General features: G+C 42.9%; 1 protein-coding gene across 11 annotated transcripts in view; it reads right to left on the reverse strand.

The window, feature by feature from the left end:
• Positions 1 to 4,190: 4,190 nt before the first annotated feature.
• Positions 4,191 to 15,705, reverse strand: part of st3gal3b (ST3 beta-galactoside alpha-2,3-sialyltransferase 3b) — a 54,669-nt gene continuing 43,154 nt past the window's right edge. For all 11 annotated transcript variants that reach the window (XM_039815368.1, XM_039815370.1, XM_039815371.1 and 8 more), the window contains 3 exons: positions 9,865 to 10,011; positions 8,037 to 8,186; positions 4,191 to 4,647 (listed from right to left, as the gene is read on the reverse strand). In XM_039815368.1, coding sequence (XP_039671302.1) covers positions 4,558 to 4,647; positions 8,037 to 8,186; positions 9,865 to 10,011 — 387 coding nt within the window. In that variant the 3' untranslated portion in view covers positions 4,191 to 4,557. The remainder of the gene's footprint in view (positions 4,648 to 8,036; positions 8,187 to 9,864; positions 10,012 to 15,705) is intronic.

Below are 15,705 nucleotides of genomic sequence, written 5' to 3' on the forward strand. Positions count from 1 at the left end.
CTAACAAGCCATCACACCCCACCCCCCCTCCCCCCGTTAGCATCCCATTGACTGCCATTCATTTTGGCGTCACTTTGACAGCGAATAACTTTACATCTGAAGCGTATAAAAGACTTTATTTGTCCATCTTTTATTTCTAAAGAAACACGACAATGTATAAATATCTCACGTTATGGCTCCATACGTTTTTGTAAAAATAGGCTAACGATTGTGTCATAACCACGCGACTTATGCATAGAGGAATTACCGTACAGTACAGGAGAAGCTCGCAGGCAGGTTCGACCTACATTAGTCGTTTAAGTTTAATTACTAATGTTATCTCCTTACATATACCTACGCTCTCCGTCTCTGTAAGATTGGGAATGATGGAGATTTCTCTTGGCACAGCTACCAGAAGACTTCACACTTTCAGACAGGTCGCTCACGTCACATTTACGTCGACGAGCTCAGTTTGCAGCTGCGCGGTAACGCTCAGCCCTCACCGGAAAAGTGCTTCTAATATCCTTCACTGGTCTCCGTCCAGAGACACGGGATCGGTTGGTCCATTTCTTTATACCTACAAAATAATTACTATATACAGTATATATAAACACACACATACAGAAAATGAACAGTGTACAGGAATATGTGTATACAAAAAGGCAAATACAAAATACAACAGTTGAGCTGTTGGGGGACAAACAGCTATCCGGTTGCTTCACAGAATTGGACTAAGATGCAAACATGCACAGGCAAAGTTCCATTACAAACTTATTTATTGAGTTGCAGAAAGCCACTTATAACTGTATATCAAAAAACAAACTCACACTGATCACTTTGACCTTCTTCTGATGATGATGATGATGAAATGTAAATGAAAAAAAACAAATGATAAAAGTGAATACATTCTGCTTTAACATGAACAGGTTATGAAGAAGAGGCGATTTGGGTCCATTTGGACTCCTCCAGCATGCGTAAAAATTCAAAACCTAGAAGAAGAAAAACAAAAAAAGAGGAAAAACTCCAACTGAGGGTCTGCTTAGTCTCGACGCTTTAACGACCATACTGGTGATTTGGTGCGTTTCATCCTGCTAACTACACATATTTTACATTATTAATAAGCATCTTCCAAAACATATTTTATAGATTTTTTTTCTGCTTTTCGAGCAGCCACTACCTTCAAAATGATTTCAGTACGCTATAAATCTAACTTGTAATCTAGGACAAGTCTCACAGTTCTATTTTTGTCTAGTCACATTATAGTGACATGGCCCTGTGGCCGTCAGAAGGGACCACTTTCAAACTCTCCTTGCCTTCAGATATGTTTTAACATTCAAGCATTAAAGAGGTACTCCAGTGATTTGGCATTGCACTTCCATAAAAACAAAGGCGTTTCAAAAGAGATGGATTATTTATTTTTTTTAAAAGAAAAAGAAATCAAATCAAAATTGTAGCAGCAGAGAGCAAGATATCCTGACTTATCCTACATTTTCTAAGACTTTAGAAAGCTCCCTCTAGAGACACAGAAGACATTATCCAAGTTCTTACGGGCTGAGTAATACTCCTCGCGACGAGTTAACTGAACTTCATGTGTAAAAATCAGTAGAGTGCCCCTAAGCTGCCGAAAACTATAGTATTGTTTAGCATTACGGCAGACAAAGAGCAGCCATTGACCAAGCAAAAAGTTAATTTGGTCATTCCTTGCATTATGACCGCTGCTGTTGAGCAGCCAACATTTGAAATACACTTGATAATGTATGGGCTAAAACATACCAAACAACCAGTATGGGCTTTCAGGACTTCGTAGACTGTATAATTTGTATATACAGCGCACATATGAAATGTACTGGTCCTAAAAAAATAAAAAATCACAGAAATGAGACGCGACCCGTCCTGACCTGGAGCTGATCTTACATACTGGACCAGCTGCCCTCAAACCCCTCCGCTACAGTTTTCAGGTGATGAGGTGTAAGGCACTGAGCGCGCCTCATGTTAGTGCAATGGTCGGCTGTTCCCTGTACCTTTGCTCATTAAAAGTCCCAAACGGGGCCTATAGTTGCCACAATAAAAAGGGATGCATTTCATTAAAAACCCGGTGGAGCCTTTCTGGAGAGACTGGGTAGGACGCGCTGCTGCACGATCCGAGCGGCGTTTGTGAAAACTAATCGAGAACAGGAACGCGTGGAGCATATAGAACAGATGCAGCTTACCGATTGAGAGTAATGGAAGTTTATCCGTGTGTACAATGTACAGTAAATATCCACTTCCAAAGAAGTAGAAAAAAGTAGAAAAGTTGAAATCCTCTGTAAAACAACAACCTTGCTTTGTAAAGCAGTATTTAAATGCACCATCACTATATAAAGAGATCGCATTCATTTGATAAAGCGACAAAAAAAAAGGAAAACTGATGCAATTTTGACATTCTCACATTGTCTTTTGGAGGGGAGGGGAAGAGCAGAAGGAGAAGCAAAATGTTTGATTGTATAATACTGAACACTTGACAGTATGTTCATGCAGTGTTGAAATTCTGAAGCGTGTGGCAGCAGAAGCTACGTCTGCTAAGTGCAAAGGCCTGATCAGCACGAGTGTGGCAACGGTCACCTCGTTGATTCTCTCAAATCAAAAGACATTTGCCATCGTGTCCATTGTTAACATATGCTGCATAAAGCACAGGCATACTGGCTGTCCGTCTGACCTTACCTACGGAATCCACTGATTAATCGGTTTGTATTTGGCTTAATCCTAACACTGCTTCTGCCAAAGACTTAAGGATGATGCAGTCTGAGGAAACACCCGGTGGTGATATCGAAGAAAGAAAGAAGAAAAACAAAAAAAAAACAAAAAAAAAACACAAATTCAAACATTTGCGTTTTCTCTGAACAAAAAAACAAAACAGAAAGCAGGCCTGCCTGTGAGTGACCAAAAACAATGGGACTTAGTAACAATACAAAATAAATAATTAAGATTATCCAAGAAACAAAAATATGTATATTTATATTCTGCAATCCAAGATTTCAATACTACTTCAGAACAAGAAAATCTGCAGCAACAGGAGGTCGGAGGCGGGATCTGATAGACCGACTGTGCTCTCCTTGACCGGGGCGGGACACGTTACTGTGTGTCGACGCTGCAGCCTGGAGGCTGTACAGCTGATGTAGCGATGAAGACAGTGCCCGCGACACGGATGAGTCCAGGAGGAAGAGGGATTTACAAAAGGGGGCAAAAAGACAGAGATGCAGTGTCCGGATTTAACTTTTGGCCTCACCTGCCAGAGATTATCTGAAAATAAATAAACAACACACACACACACACACACACACACATACACTATCTCACAAAAGTGAGTACACCCCTCACATTTTAGTAAATATTTCATTATATCTTTTAATGGGACAACACTGAAGAAATGACACTTTGCTACAATGTAAAGTATTAAGTGTACAGCTTGTAGAACAGTGTAAATGTGCTGTCCCCTCAAAATAACTCTACACACAGCCATTAATGTCTAAACCGCTGGCAACAAAAGTCAGTCCACCCCTATGTTAAATTCCCATAGAGGCAGGCAGGCCAGTTATTTCATGGATCCAGGATACTATGCATCCTGATAAAGTTCCCTTGGCAAAGTGTAATTTCTTCAGTGTTGTCCCATTAAAAGACATAATGAAATATTTACTAAAATGTGAGGGGCTTACTCACTTTTGTGAGCTACTGTGACTCCCTTACAAAGACTTTACAGAGAAAACTGCAAAAACTGAGGTCTGTATATTACTTAAAACACTCAACCCTGTGTGGCAGGTGACCCTCACTGATTTATCTGCCGTCAACTGGCTTGGCAAGTGTTAATTTCGGACCCTGGACAGGCAGTACAAAAACGAATGAATGAATGGACAAATGGCGGTATGGGGGGGGGGGGCTTCTGCTGTAGCTTGTTAAAAGCACAGTAAAAACCTTTGATATTTACACTGAGGGACGTGAATACATTCAGGCAGCAAAAAGGAGGAGGAAGCAGCCTCTCCCCTCTACGAGGTACGTTTGGCACTGCTAATACTCAACCCATCCCACACGCTCTCTCCCGTTAACAGTCCAGCTTTTCATTCCGGTCAATTGTGTCCCTTCATCAAGTGAGCCGTTGAGTCAGGCTCAATCCTGACATCTGTATGCCGACAAGTCATTTCTGCTCCTTACAATTCATTCGGGTGATTCTCCGGAGGGGGTTTGAAGTGGTGAACGTTGACGCGTGGGGCCGACAGAGCCTTTCCTGCGACTGTCCCTTTATTAAGAGACAGGAACCGGCCAGATCCAGTCCGTCCCCGCGTACACCCCCTCCGCTTCCTGCTTCAATCAGCAGGACTCTTTGGTTCAGAAGGCACATGTGTGCATCTCTCCACAGAAACTCTCCTGTATCTGTATTTATTTTTTTATTTTTTTAAATGATCTCCTTTGATATGAAAAACCCAGACAGTGTGCAGGCCACCCGGATTCTAAGGGTTCTTTCTCCCAGACACGATCCATTTCTCAGTATCCTGTTCTGTAGTCCTTTGGGGAAAGGCAAAAGGAGACCAGTGGGTGGGTGTAAACTCAGATACCGTTGGTCAGGTCTGTGATGACGTTGGCCTTCACCAGCTTGCGGAGGAACTCCTTCTCCTTGGCTATGTTGTGTGTCCACGACTGTGGGAGAATCGGAAGAAAAAACCAAATCCAGAGTGATTAAAAACAATAAATAACCCATGATCATTGTGAGAATACTTCTAGATTAGCATTCAAGAGCACATATTCCAAAAGCATTGCTATATGCACTAAACCTGTAGGTTAGTTGAGGATTTTGCTATTCCCAGCGTCTATACGTGTGGGTGGTTATATGTGCATTGATATTAGTAAAGCCACACCGGGTCAGCTTTCCTCCCTGCTGTGCTATGAGGATTCAGTCCAGTGGGCCGACATGTAACCAGAGCCGGCGGTTCCTGTGTGGTGCTTTGGGATGCAGAGACTAAAGGAACAGCCAGAGAGCAAATGAAGGAGGCAAAGGGTGGAGGAAGGAACATACAGGAGGGAATAACAGAAAGGTAAAAAAAAAAGAAAAGTGGAGCACTACAGGAGGTTGGGCCCTGCAGCTGCCTCTGGCCTATCCTGCTGGTTCAAGACTCTCCTGCGACCCTGCCTGGGTCCGAACTCCTACCGCTGCGTGATGGGTCACAGCAGGACCAAAAAGGAACAATGAGCTACAGTTTTATTGGAAATGAACATAAGAAACAAGGCTGTAACGTAAAGTCCAACTGACATCCATAGAGCGCTGAGCTGGTCGGGGCAGGGACGCTGTGAGCAGTGCCCTGGAAGGATAAGGACCAGCACCATTTAGCATCTAACTTGGGTGATGTTCACATATGCAGGTAAATAGTTACACTGTTCGCTATGGTATGTCTGGCTAGCTAATTAGCTAGCTAGCTTGCTAGCTGACATCAGGAGTGCAGTTTTCCAAATGGTGGATGCAAGAGGAGAGGGAGGCAAGGAGGAGGAGCTAATGTGTGGTTTGCGGTCTGTGGCTCTTTTTGTGTCACGCCAAGGATGCCGTCTGGCGGTTAGTGGTGTAAAGGACCATCCGTGGTCTGTACGGATCAACACTAACGCTTCCAAATGCATGTGAACAGCGGATTAATTGCGAAGTTTAACCATTATAATAGTGTAAATAAAATACATGTTTACTGTCGCTGTTACTTAAAGGAAAGGGTTGCCGTGAAAAGATACAACGCAATTTCAGCGGCAGTTGGTAGTTGAGTAGTCTCGCATTGCCAGAACTTCCTCCACAGCTCTGTGGAGATAGGTCTGGCAATGCGTGACTACAGGCCACACTGTTTGGGGATTTGCCAATGTTGTTAGACGAGTGAACAGAATTATTGGTCTACTCTCTCTCTAGTCTCTCATTGCCAGACCTTCCTCCACAGCGCTGCGGGGGAGGATCTGGCGAGTCCACACAGCATTCCGGGATGGGAGTAAAACATGCTCTGGTTTATTGGCATTTCTTTAAACCAATCACAATCGTCTTGGGCGGTGCCAAGCGCTGGACGGAGCCGCTGGCAAACAGCCTCGGGAAGGAACTTGTTTTGGTGGAACGTGTCCGTTCAAAAGCTGTTTTAGTCGTGCAACAGAAAACTCAGATTGGACAGATAGTCTAAACAGTCGTTAGCGGTAGCTGCTTGTGACGCTGGATAACGCTAATGTTATATACTTGGCAGCAGGTAACATTAGCCTCCCGTTAGCTTCTGAGTTTTGTGATCCGTTGCACCCCCACTGGCGATTAGTCAAAGTTGGCCAACAATAGAACCGTGTCGATTGATTATTGATCATCTGTAACTGAATCAATTCATCAATAAGTTTGATCAGCTCTGAGATACCATCTCATACACCCCCGCAGATGACCTCTGTAGCATCACACGGCATTAGTTCACGTATGGGACATTTTAACATCAAGTTTTGCGCATCTCGTCTAATTAACCAATTTCCGTGGAGCTTTAAAGCATCCATCCAGATAGGAAACCAAAGCAGTGGAATAACACGTAGACAAATCAACGTGGTTCCAGAAAATCAAAAACACCCCCAGGGAGTGGTCGTGGTTGAAAGTGTTCCAAACGGAAAAAAAAAAAAGCCAAAAGTATTCCCATCAATTAGCCATGTGTGGCTGATGATGACAATGTTGATGAAGATGATGATAATTAATGCCAAAGGTTCACTGGGAGTTTAGACAAAGGTTATCATACTGAGCTCATGGTTTACGCACGTCAGCACACGGGTGACATCTTTGATTCCGCTGGCTTTCAGTGTAAACACCGAGAGGAAGACTTGACGGATGGAGAGGAGGGAGCCTCGGTCACGAGGGCGTTTTACAAAAAGGATTGTTCACAACGACGCACTAACAGTTAGCGTGTTGATACAGTGACTGATGAAGGACCAGTGCCACTTTCAATCTGGGGAAAATACACGTTTAACCTTTTGACGTTTCCATTCTTCTGTTTTACTTTTCATTTTGTTTCAGAGTGACTCTTTTTAGTTGTAGTGTTGTTTTTAGGGTCATGTCCTCGGTACTCCTAAGGTAAGAGGATACAAGAGGAGTTCAAAATGTGCATCATGTGTAACATATGCACAGCACTGTGCTTCATTAGAACACACTAACCACCACAGTATTTATTTTTACTTATGTATTTTACACCTTAGCCAGCTACATTTTTGCACCATAACATTATTACCGTAGGTATATTTGACTACATCTTAGCCATCGTGTTATTTCAATTGAGTTAACATTTGAGTTTAGTTTGTTTTTGTCACTTATATTCTGGTGTTAGAAAAGAACAATGGGCCGCATTCACCAAACGTTCTTAAGAACAATTGTGTTCTTAAACCCCACTTACGCAGTTGTCACAAAGATTCTGGCATTCACCAAGGTTTTCTTATTTGGGATTTGAGAATTTGAGAATCTGCGCACACTCAAGAGCACTCTTACGCACAATTTAGAGCTGACACAGGCGATTTGAAAATGAAAAAGACTTTTTAAGACCCTGCGGAAACCCTGCTCCCCGCCTGCCTTTATCTCAATAACTGCATCCATTCGACAACAAGGATCTGATCAGCACCAGAGACAGATCCACTTAGTGCAACGCCAAACATTTTGCCACCGTGTCTATGAAGCTCATAGCATCTTTGGATGCAAACACAAAAGCTGAGAGAAGTCCAAGTCATGCACAATCCATACACTAATATTACCATGAGGCTAAACAGTGAAGGCTTTGTAGTGAATGTATTTTGGCTGTAGGCCAGTTCACTGCTCCCCTCCCTCTCCTCCACAGGAATGGTGGTCCCTCTTCATCAAAGATTACGGTCATTTGTTTCTTCAGTTATTCTTCAGTGGCCAGGGAGAAGCCATATAATATTGTTCTCATTAGCATGGAGAGAATCTCACACCAGATTTTAAATTTTTTTTTAATAATTACAAATGCGCCAACTTTGACAGATTTGTACTTTTTTGACCAAAACACACCAGAAATGAGTGCTGTGCTCAGAAAGCTCACCTCTTTAACGGCGGACATCTTGACAGTCTTGTTGTAATAGTGCAGAAGTGCATTAGGCGTGTTCATGTTGTAGCTAAAACCAGCCACCGCCACCTCATCACAGTTATGCAGTGCCATCGTTATAGCAACTGTTCCCAACGTTGGAATGTTCTGGAATAAAAGCACAGAGATGAAGACCGTTAGAACATCACACGCAAACCAGGACCAGTCATTGATGAAAAAAAAAATATGATGTAGACTAACGGGGATTAATATTGATATTTAAATTTTGAAACTGATCATGGTTTCTGACACTGGTTTAGAGACGGATGTTCAATGGCTTTTATGCATCCGCTTTCCTCCCTCCTTTGTACCTTTGTGTCTTTGTTCTGCTATTCTGCTGCTAACTGACTTTGAGCACTTGGTGATTAACTATTACCTTTAAGACGCGACCCCTGCTACGACACACTGATCTACAGGGTTGAACTGTGCTTCCTAACCGCCTTGGGCAGCCAGAGATCTGGGGGGTACAGGGGCTGTGTGTGTGTGTTGGAAAAAAAAGTGGGTGCAGAATAAAGAACGGAGGGAGGCCCCATTTAAATCATTACCCTGATTTGCAGCCCTCAGGGTAGGTGGAGCTGAACCAGCAGCTGGCCAACCCCCTACTGTGTGTTCTAATACACATTCATTTACACACACTCAACATAAACACTAGTATAACAAATAGGCCTCCTCATTAATTTCCACATATATAAACATGAACTATGATGGTCAGAAAGTGTTCTAGGGAAACAATGTGCCAAATCTTACAACCCTGCAGCCTGTATTGTACGTATGAGACAGCACTACACACACACACACACACACACACACACACACACACACTGCCCACATGTTGAACACATGTTGCAGAGTGGAGTTCATGCAGGGGTGTTTTGGTTACCCCAGAGGGCAGCGTTACGGTGATACACTCCTCCTCATGTCTCTCCAATTCTCTAACAATATCACACACACACACACACACACACACACACACACACACACACACACACACACACACACACACACACACACACACACACACACACACACACACACACACACACACACACACACACACACACACACACACACACACACCTATGGTTGTCGTTGGTCACCAACTAAAATGTCTTCTTTCTCCAACAAAATGTTCTCTGGTCAAGACCTGATTCAGCAGTCTCAAGTCCAGACAAAGCAAAGCACATGCATCAACTTCTAACATCGAATAAAAACAATAGAGTACTGTAGAAATCAGACTGGGCCAGAGTTGCAGCAGGTTAGTCGACATTTCGGCGATGTCAACAATCGGAAATTGTTTGGCATTTCCTCTTAATCTACTTTCATTCTCCCTCTTTTGATTTTTAAAATGGTGGAGGTGGTGCTGCCATTGTGAGGTAAAGAACCTCCAGAAACCAAGATTAAAGTACAAACATACTAAAGTAAAATACAACTGTAGAGCAGATCATAAACATCTTAAGAAAGGTGGTGAAAGTTGACAAAAAGTACATTTTTAATCCAAAGCTTTGGTAGAACTGATCCCTGGTCTGTTACGTGATTGACAAACCTGATAAAATGAAGGCCAAAGGCCTTTCATGCCCCCAGAAAAAGCTGATTATTATTATTTAACTTTTGCTTTTGTTGAAGAAGGAAAAGAAAATCCCAATACTTCTAGAATCGCAATAAATGAAAATCGCAATACAAAATCGAATTGGAACCCATGTATCGCGAAAGAATGTAATCGGGACAAAAGCATATGGTCCCAGCCCTACTATTAATAATGATCATTTCGGCACAATGTCTGTCTTACCCCTTTGCCCATGAGGCCATTGTTGGAGGGCAGGCCTATGAACTGGAAGGCGGCCTCCTGGATGAAGTAGGGATTGAGGATTCTTATCTCGTTCGGCTCCTGAAGCACATTGCGAGCCACCGACTTCCAAAATCCCTCTGTACCCCTCTGAGGTATTGGCAAGGAAATAGACAGGAACATAGGTGGCGGGGGGGGGGAAAGGAAAAACAGAAAGATTATGCATTAGTAGTTTTCAACATAAATACTGGGCAGTTATTTTTTCTTTGCAAGGCCAGAGACATGTGCACAGAACACAAAACTGACATCCACATGATGCCACCTCCACGGTGGACAGATAACTGCAATTAACCAAGCCAACATCAAAGTGAGATTATCCTCTGTAACACTGACATAAAACACAAGAGGCCAACCAGAAGCCAGACCCCTACTAGCTCTGATTAGGGAAATGGCTTCTGGTCCTTTAATGGATGAAGTCGGGGTGAGGGGCTCGCAGGACATCAGCAATTACGACTCGTGGTAGGAGGAGAATCCAGCAGTAGGTGAGGGGGTTCAGCTGCCCTGGAGTGCCGGGTGCTTTACAATCCCACTCTTAAAAGGGTTTATCGTTGTAGCGAAAAAAAGGTTAGGGGCTCATTCATATGAAGGTTATTTGTTAAGCAAAATATTGGCATTACATTCATTTGTCTCCGGGAACAAAGTTATTCCAATCCAATTATAATATATAACAATATGGTGTTTTTTTGAACAGTCTCCCTATCAAACATCCATGGTTAAATATGACATTTAAAAAGGAAATGGTTCAAATCACACCTTGACCTGAGGGAGTTCTGCGACACCTCCGGTCTTATTACACAAGGCAATCATTAGTCGCTAGGGCAACCTGTCGGACAGGCCTGCAGAGCCATCTAAATATTATGCAACTGTGATGAAATGCACTTCCACTCAGTCATGCCAGAACCCCCACTTAGTACAAGGAACGCAAAAAGGTACCATTGAAAATGATACGTTATGCTAATTGCCAAGATTATACCTACAACAAATCAGTCCCCTTTACAGCCTTACTTCCAATGATAGACTAAACGATTGTGCAACTGACTAGCAGTGCGTGATTGACTCGCCTGACAGTGCCACTTCCTAAAAAGGCATGAAGCCAATACGGTCAGCACAGTGGCGTAGGCAGAAATAGTATTTTGGACGGGCCAGTACAAAAGCTGAGTGGGCCATTTTCAAAAAAGACATAGAAAGCAAAAAGGACAAACTGAAAAAAACAGCAACAATTTTACCTTCCAACATGCTGCATTACAACGGCAATAGCAGTACTGTCTACAACATGCTCAACCAACAAAGCTCAGTCTAAAACGTTTGTACACGACAATATAGACAAAAACCTGTCGTTATTAACCTATTCATGCTAAAATATATTTGCACCGGCAGAACCAGCAGCATTGGCTCTGCACAGCACGGTTATCAAATTAACCATTTTATTGCACAAAGTGGCAACTAAACATGAACCCAAACAGCAGAAAAGGCATTTACATACTGCATGACATACAATAGCCTACATCAGACCGAAATCGCACATGGAACATATCCTTTTTGTGCATTAATAACAGCATTGTTGCTTCAGGACTATGGTCAGATCATGAGCAGCAAATGCGCTTAACAGCAGTAAAAGAAAATCAAAGAATGAAAACTTCCAGCCAAGCATTGTTTGAATTATGAAAGATATATAATGAAAAGTGGCCAGCAAGGCGCCAAATCTTAGACAGTGTATCGAGTCCACGGCAGTGACAGGATCAAAGAAAACTAAAAAAAAATGGTCACTCACAGATAAGTTATCTTCTTATTTAATGTGGGCAAAACACAAACGCGTTTCAGCCAGAAGCCATCATCAGTGTTCACGATTTCTTACTAAATAGGAAGGTTACTTGGTTACTAAAATAATAACGCAAGAAGCATGAAACACGTTTTACTTAATGTTACCTCTGTGAGGGCCAGCACTCAAAACAAACTCTTCTGGCTGATTGACTGTCAGCTCCACTGGGGAAATGTCTGCACATGCTGCAGAAAAGCTAGTCGTTATTTACACTGTATTCCATCCAAGAAAAACGGTCCATACCACTTTAAAGAGAAGCCAATGTTGTCGCGGTAACTTTTAACAGTACATTGCTTAACACATCCATGGTACATTGTCTAAAAAGCCAGCTAGCCAACATTAGGCTGCTCAAGGAAGCTTCCTAATTGTTTGATCCCTATTCTATGGTTTAAACTGTTTCATTTCAATCACAAGAGAAGACACATTAAACACACACAACAAGTTCTGTTACTATTTTATTTATTTTTTTATACATACATTTTAATATTTTTCATAACAAAACGTATTTTGATCAAACTTGGCTGGACGGGCCAGTGAGCCCGTTACTGACTACGAGCCTGGGTCAGCAGATGTAAATGGGAATCACCTGTTCCAATAGTTTAGCACCCTACTGACTGCCTTTGATACAGCAATGCAAAACTCTAGTGTGTGTGTGTGTGTGTGTGTGTGTGTGTGTGTGTGTGTGTGTGTGTGTGTTGGCAGAGGCAGTAGCAACAAGGCTGCTGGCTTTGTGGCTTCAACAGTGGCGGCTCTTTTTGAACGTGGGCCCGACTCTGTGCCTACGGCAAGCTGTGACAGGAACAGCAGCTCATCTCTCCTGTCAACACAGCTTGTGTTTGCCAGGAATCTATTTAGCAGTGCTGTTTGTGTGTGTGTGTGTGTGTGTGTGTGTGTGTGTGTGTGTGTGTGTGTGTGTGTGTGTGTGTGTGTGTGTGTGTGTGTGTGTGTGTGTGTGTGTACGCTGAATAAAAGAGTGTACATTTTTTCTCTTTATTCTAGGAAAGCGAGAAGCGAAGGACACACAACACACGCCCCTCGCTTTATGCGGCAATGACCCGACGTGTACATAGACACAAATGTCACGGGGTGGGGATCTCTTTGAAGACATTCAGACAACGGGTAAAGTACAGGTGGCTTTGAGAAATGTAAGAGCAATTCATATGTAAGGATTCGGGCCTGTCAGGAGGGAGGGGGGTTGTGGGTGCTGTTATGAGTTTAGGAATGTGGGAAGTTGCTTACATTAAAAGGTCACCAACTCAAACCTCCAGCAGTTAGGATGGTCAGTTCTCCACCCTCGTTACTACTGCAGAGGAGCTGCAGAGAGACTGCGATGAAGACTTTGTTTGTGGGTATGAATACAAAATTTTGCAACAATAACACAATATGAGTTTTAACAAGAAGCCTTATCTAGTTAAATAAAGGTCAAAACAGGGGCGGCCTCTAGCTCACCTCACCCAGTAAGAGCGGTCGCCCCATGTAGGCTGAGTCTTTTGCAGCGGCGCAGCTTCGAAGCCGACCAGCTCGTCATCTCCCATCTCTCTCCCCCTTTCCTGTCTATCCACTGTCACTATATAATAAAAGGGAAAAGCCCCAAAAAAATAATCTTAAAAAAAAAAAGAAAAAAAAAGGTTAAAACACACTTGTTAATTATGAGCAACAGTCAAAATGGTCATCAAAGACCCTAGTGCAGAAGTAGTACTCAAAGCAAATAGCCTTCAAGGGAACAGGATGTGGCTTCCACTGCCGACTGACCGCTAACCTCTACGCCAGTGGCATTTGACCACTACAGAACAGGAAGCTGCATAGTGCTCCTACACAACGTACTCGCTCACCCACAGACCCACACACAGGTTTGTGGCACTATCTTTGTGGGGAGCCGTCATTGACATAATGCATTCCTATAGCCCCTTACCCTCACAACTAAATGCATAACCCTAACCATAACTTAATTCTATCCCTAATCCTACAACCAAGTCTTAACCCTCAAACAGCCCTTTTAAACTTGTGGGGTCCAGCATTTTGGCCCCACAAAGCTGTCGGGACCCCACGAATATAGTTAACACACACACACACACACACACACACACACACACACACACACACACACACACACACACACACACACACACACACACACACACACACACACACACACACACACACACACACACACACACACACACACACTCTTTGGGCTGTTGCTGAGCAGTGGTCAGAGAGGAAAAGGCTGTTTCCCTTCTCCTGCGACAGCTTTATGGTTAAAATTGGTCCAGATTATTAGATTTGAGTGTGTGCACAAGGTTTCGTGCTCCAACAAAGCACCTGTTAAAACAACCTTGAACTGGGAGAGTTAAGGGTGGGCAATGGAAGGAGATGTACTGTAGCGAGAACTACATCGTTCAGTCAGAAGAAAGCAAACTGAGATGTTACACTTCACAATGGTTGACAATGGTTTCCATCCAAATTTAGCGCAAGACAAAATGTGAATTAGTGCACATTTTGTCTCATATGTTGTTATAAGTTATAGACATCTTGGAGATTTCTGGGAGTAATGCCATTATCCGTTCTTATGACAACATAGAAAATGCCCCTTACATTGCTTTGCTTCCCAATTGTTAGTGATGCATTAACGGTACAAACTTTTGCATCAGTGAGAGTAGACTAATACCATAAAAGCATTTTGTTTCTCTATGTCATTGTTGTCAGTTACAACAGAAGCTTTGCAAAGGCTTTGTGTATTTGTCTTGTAATTTCCCAGCTGCAGGAAAATCACAAATATACAAACCACCACCTAAGGAGCTTAAAGCGCAGGATTAGAGCGAGACAATGTCAGAGGGTGAGGAGAAGACCTACTGTAAGCCAAGGCGAGTTAGGGATCAAACAGATGGAAAAAGTGATGTGGACTGAGCCAAGCAAAAGTAAAGAGTAACGATAAAATGAGTGCTAAAATGGAAAGTGTACAGCATTCTGAAAATGCAAAAAAAAATAAAAAATGAACTACCTTAGATTTCCTTCATGTAGCTTTGCTCAAAACATCTAGGCGCAAATAACGTCATGTACAGATTGATGGGCTTAGAGGTGATGGGAGGCTTAAATTAGGCAGGGCATAAACACGACGACGTGCATCCTTTGCCAGTTGCAGAAAATTGAGGAAAAAAAATAAACAGTTGCACTTAACGACACAAACGTAAAATGCCTAAATGAGAAACAGCTTGGTTTAGAGCCTGGACTTACCCAGCCTTTGCGATTATGGTTTTCTGTGTGGTTTGGTTTCAGCGTGGCCAGTGAAACTTAAACTCCCCTTCAAACTAAAATCTTTCTATGCCTTATGTAAAGCAGATAGCTTAGTTTACAGCTTCCCCGAAGGGACCGAGTGAAAAGTGTAGAAATGTGGAGCACTGAACAGAACCGTAATATGAGAGGACAGGACACAAAAGTTCTGGGTTACTGCAGGTGGCTTTAAAGCCCTTCAGTGTAAACAAACACAAACAAACCTCAGCTTTCGGTCGGCCACGAGTAGCAAAGCCAGACAATCTTGTCACCAGATACAGTCAAGTGTCTGATTTCAAAGTTTGGACCTATTCTTGTGTGTTCTCCAGAGTGATCTCCTAACACGGCTGGACTGACACAGATGTCCGTCCTTCCTTCCTTGACAGGCAGCCATCGCACGATTTGGCTTCATGTGGCTCGATGTGGCTGTCTGAGGATGTTGTTGCGTTTGTGGTTAAGGACAGAGGATGAGTCGATGACTCAAGCCAAGTTGAGTGGATTCCGGAAGGTAGACTTAAAGAGAGAAATTTAGAAAGAGAAACGGCAGCCCCCGAACTGCTAACGATCACAATTAAGGGTTGTTCTGGAGGTCATTAGCACTGTGTACATGTTTTAGACCTTTGAGTTTATAAGTTGCAGTGTCTCGCCACATAAGTGCTTCACGGAAGAGAAACCATTTCAGAAAGAATGTTGGA

This window comes from Perca fluviatilis, chromosome 11 (assembly GCF_010015445.1).
Source record: "Perca fluviatilis chromosome 11, GENO_Pfluv_1.0, whole genome shotgun sequence".
Classification (NCBI taxonomy): Eukaryota; Metazoa; Chordata; class Actinopteri; order Perciformes; family Percidae; genus Perca; species Perca fluviatilis.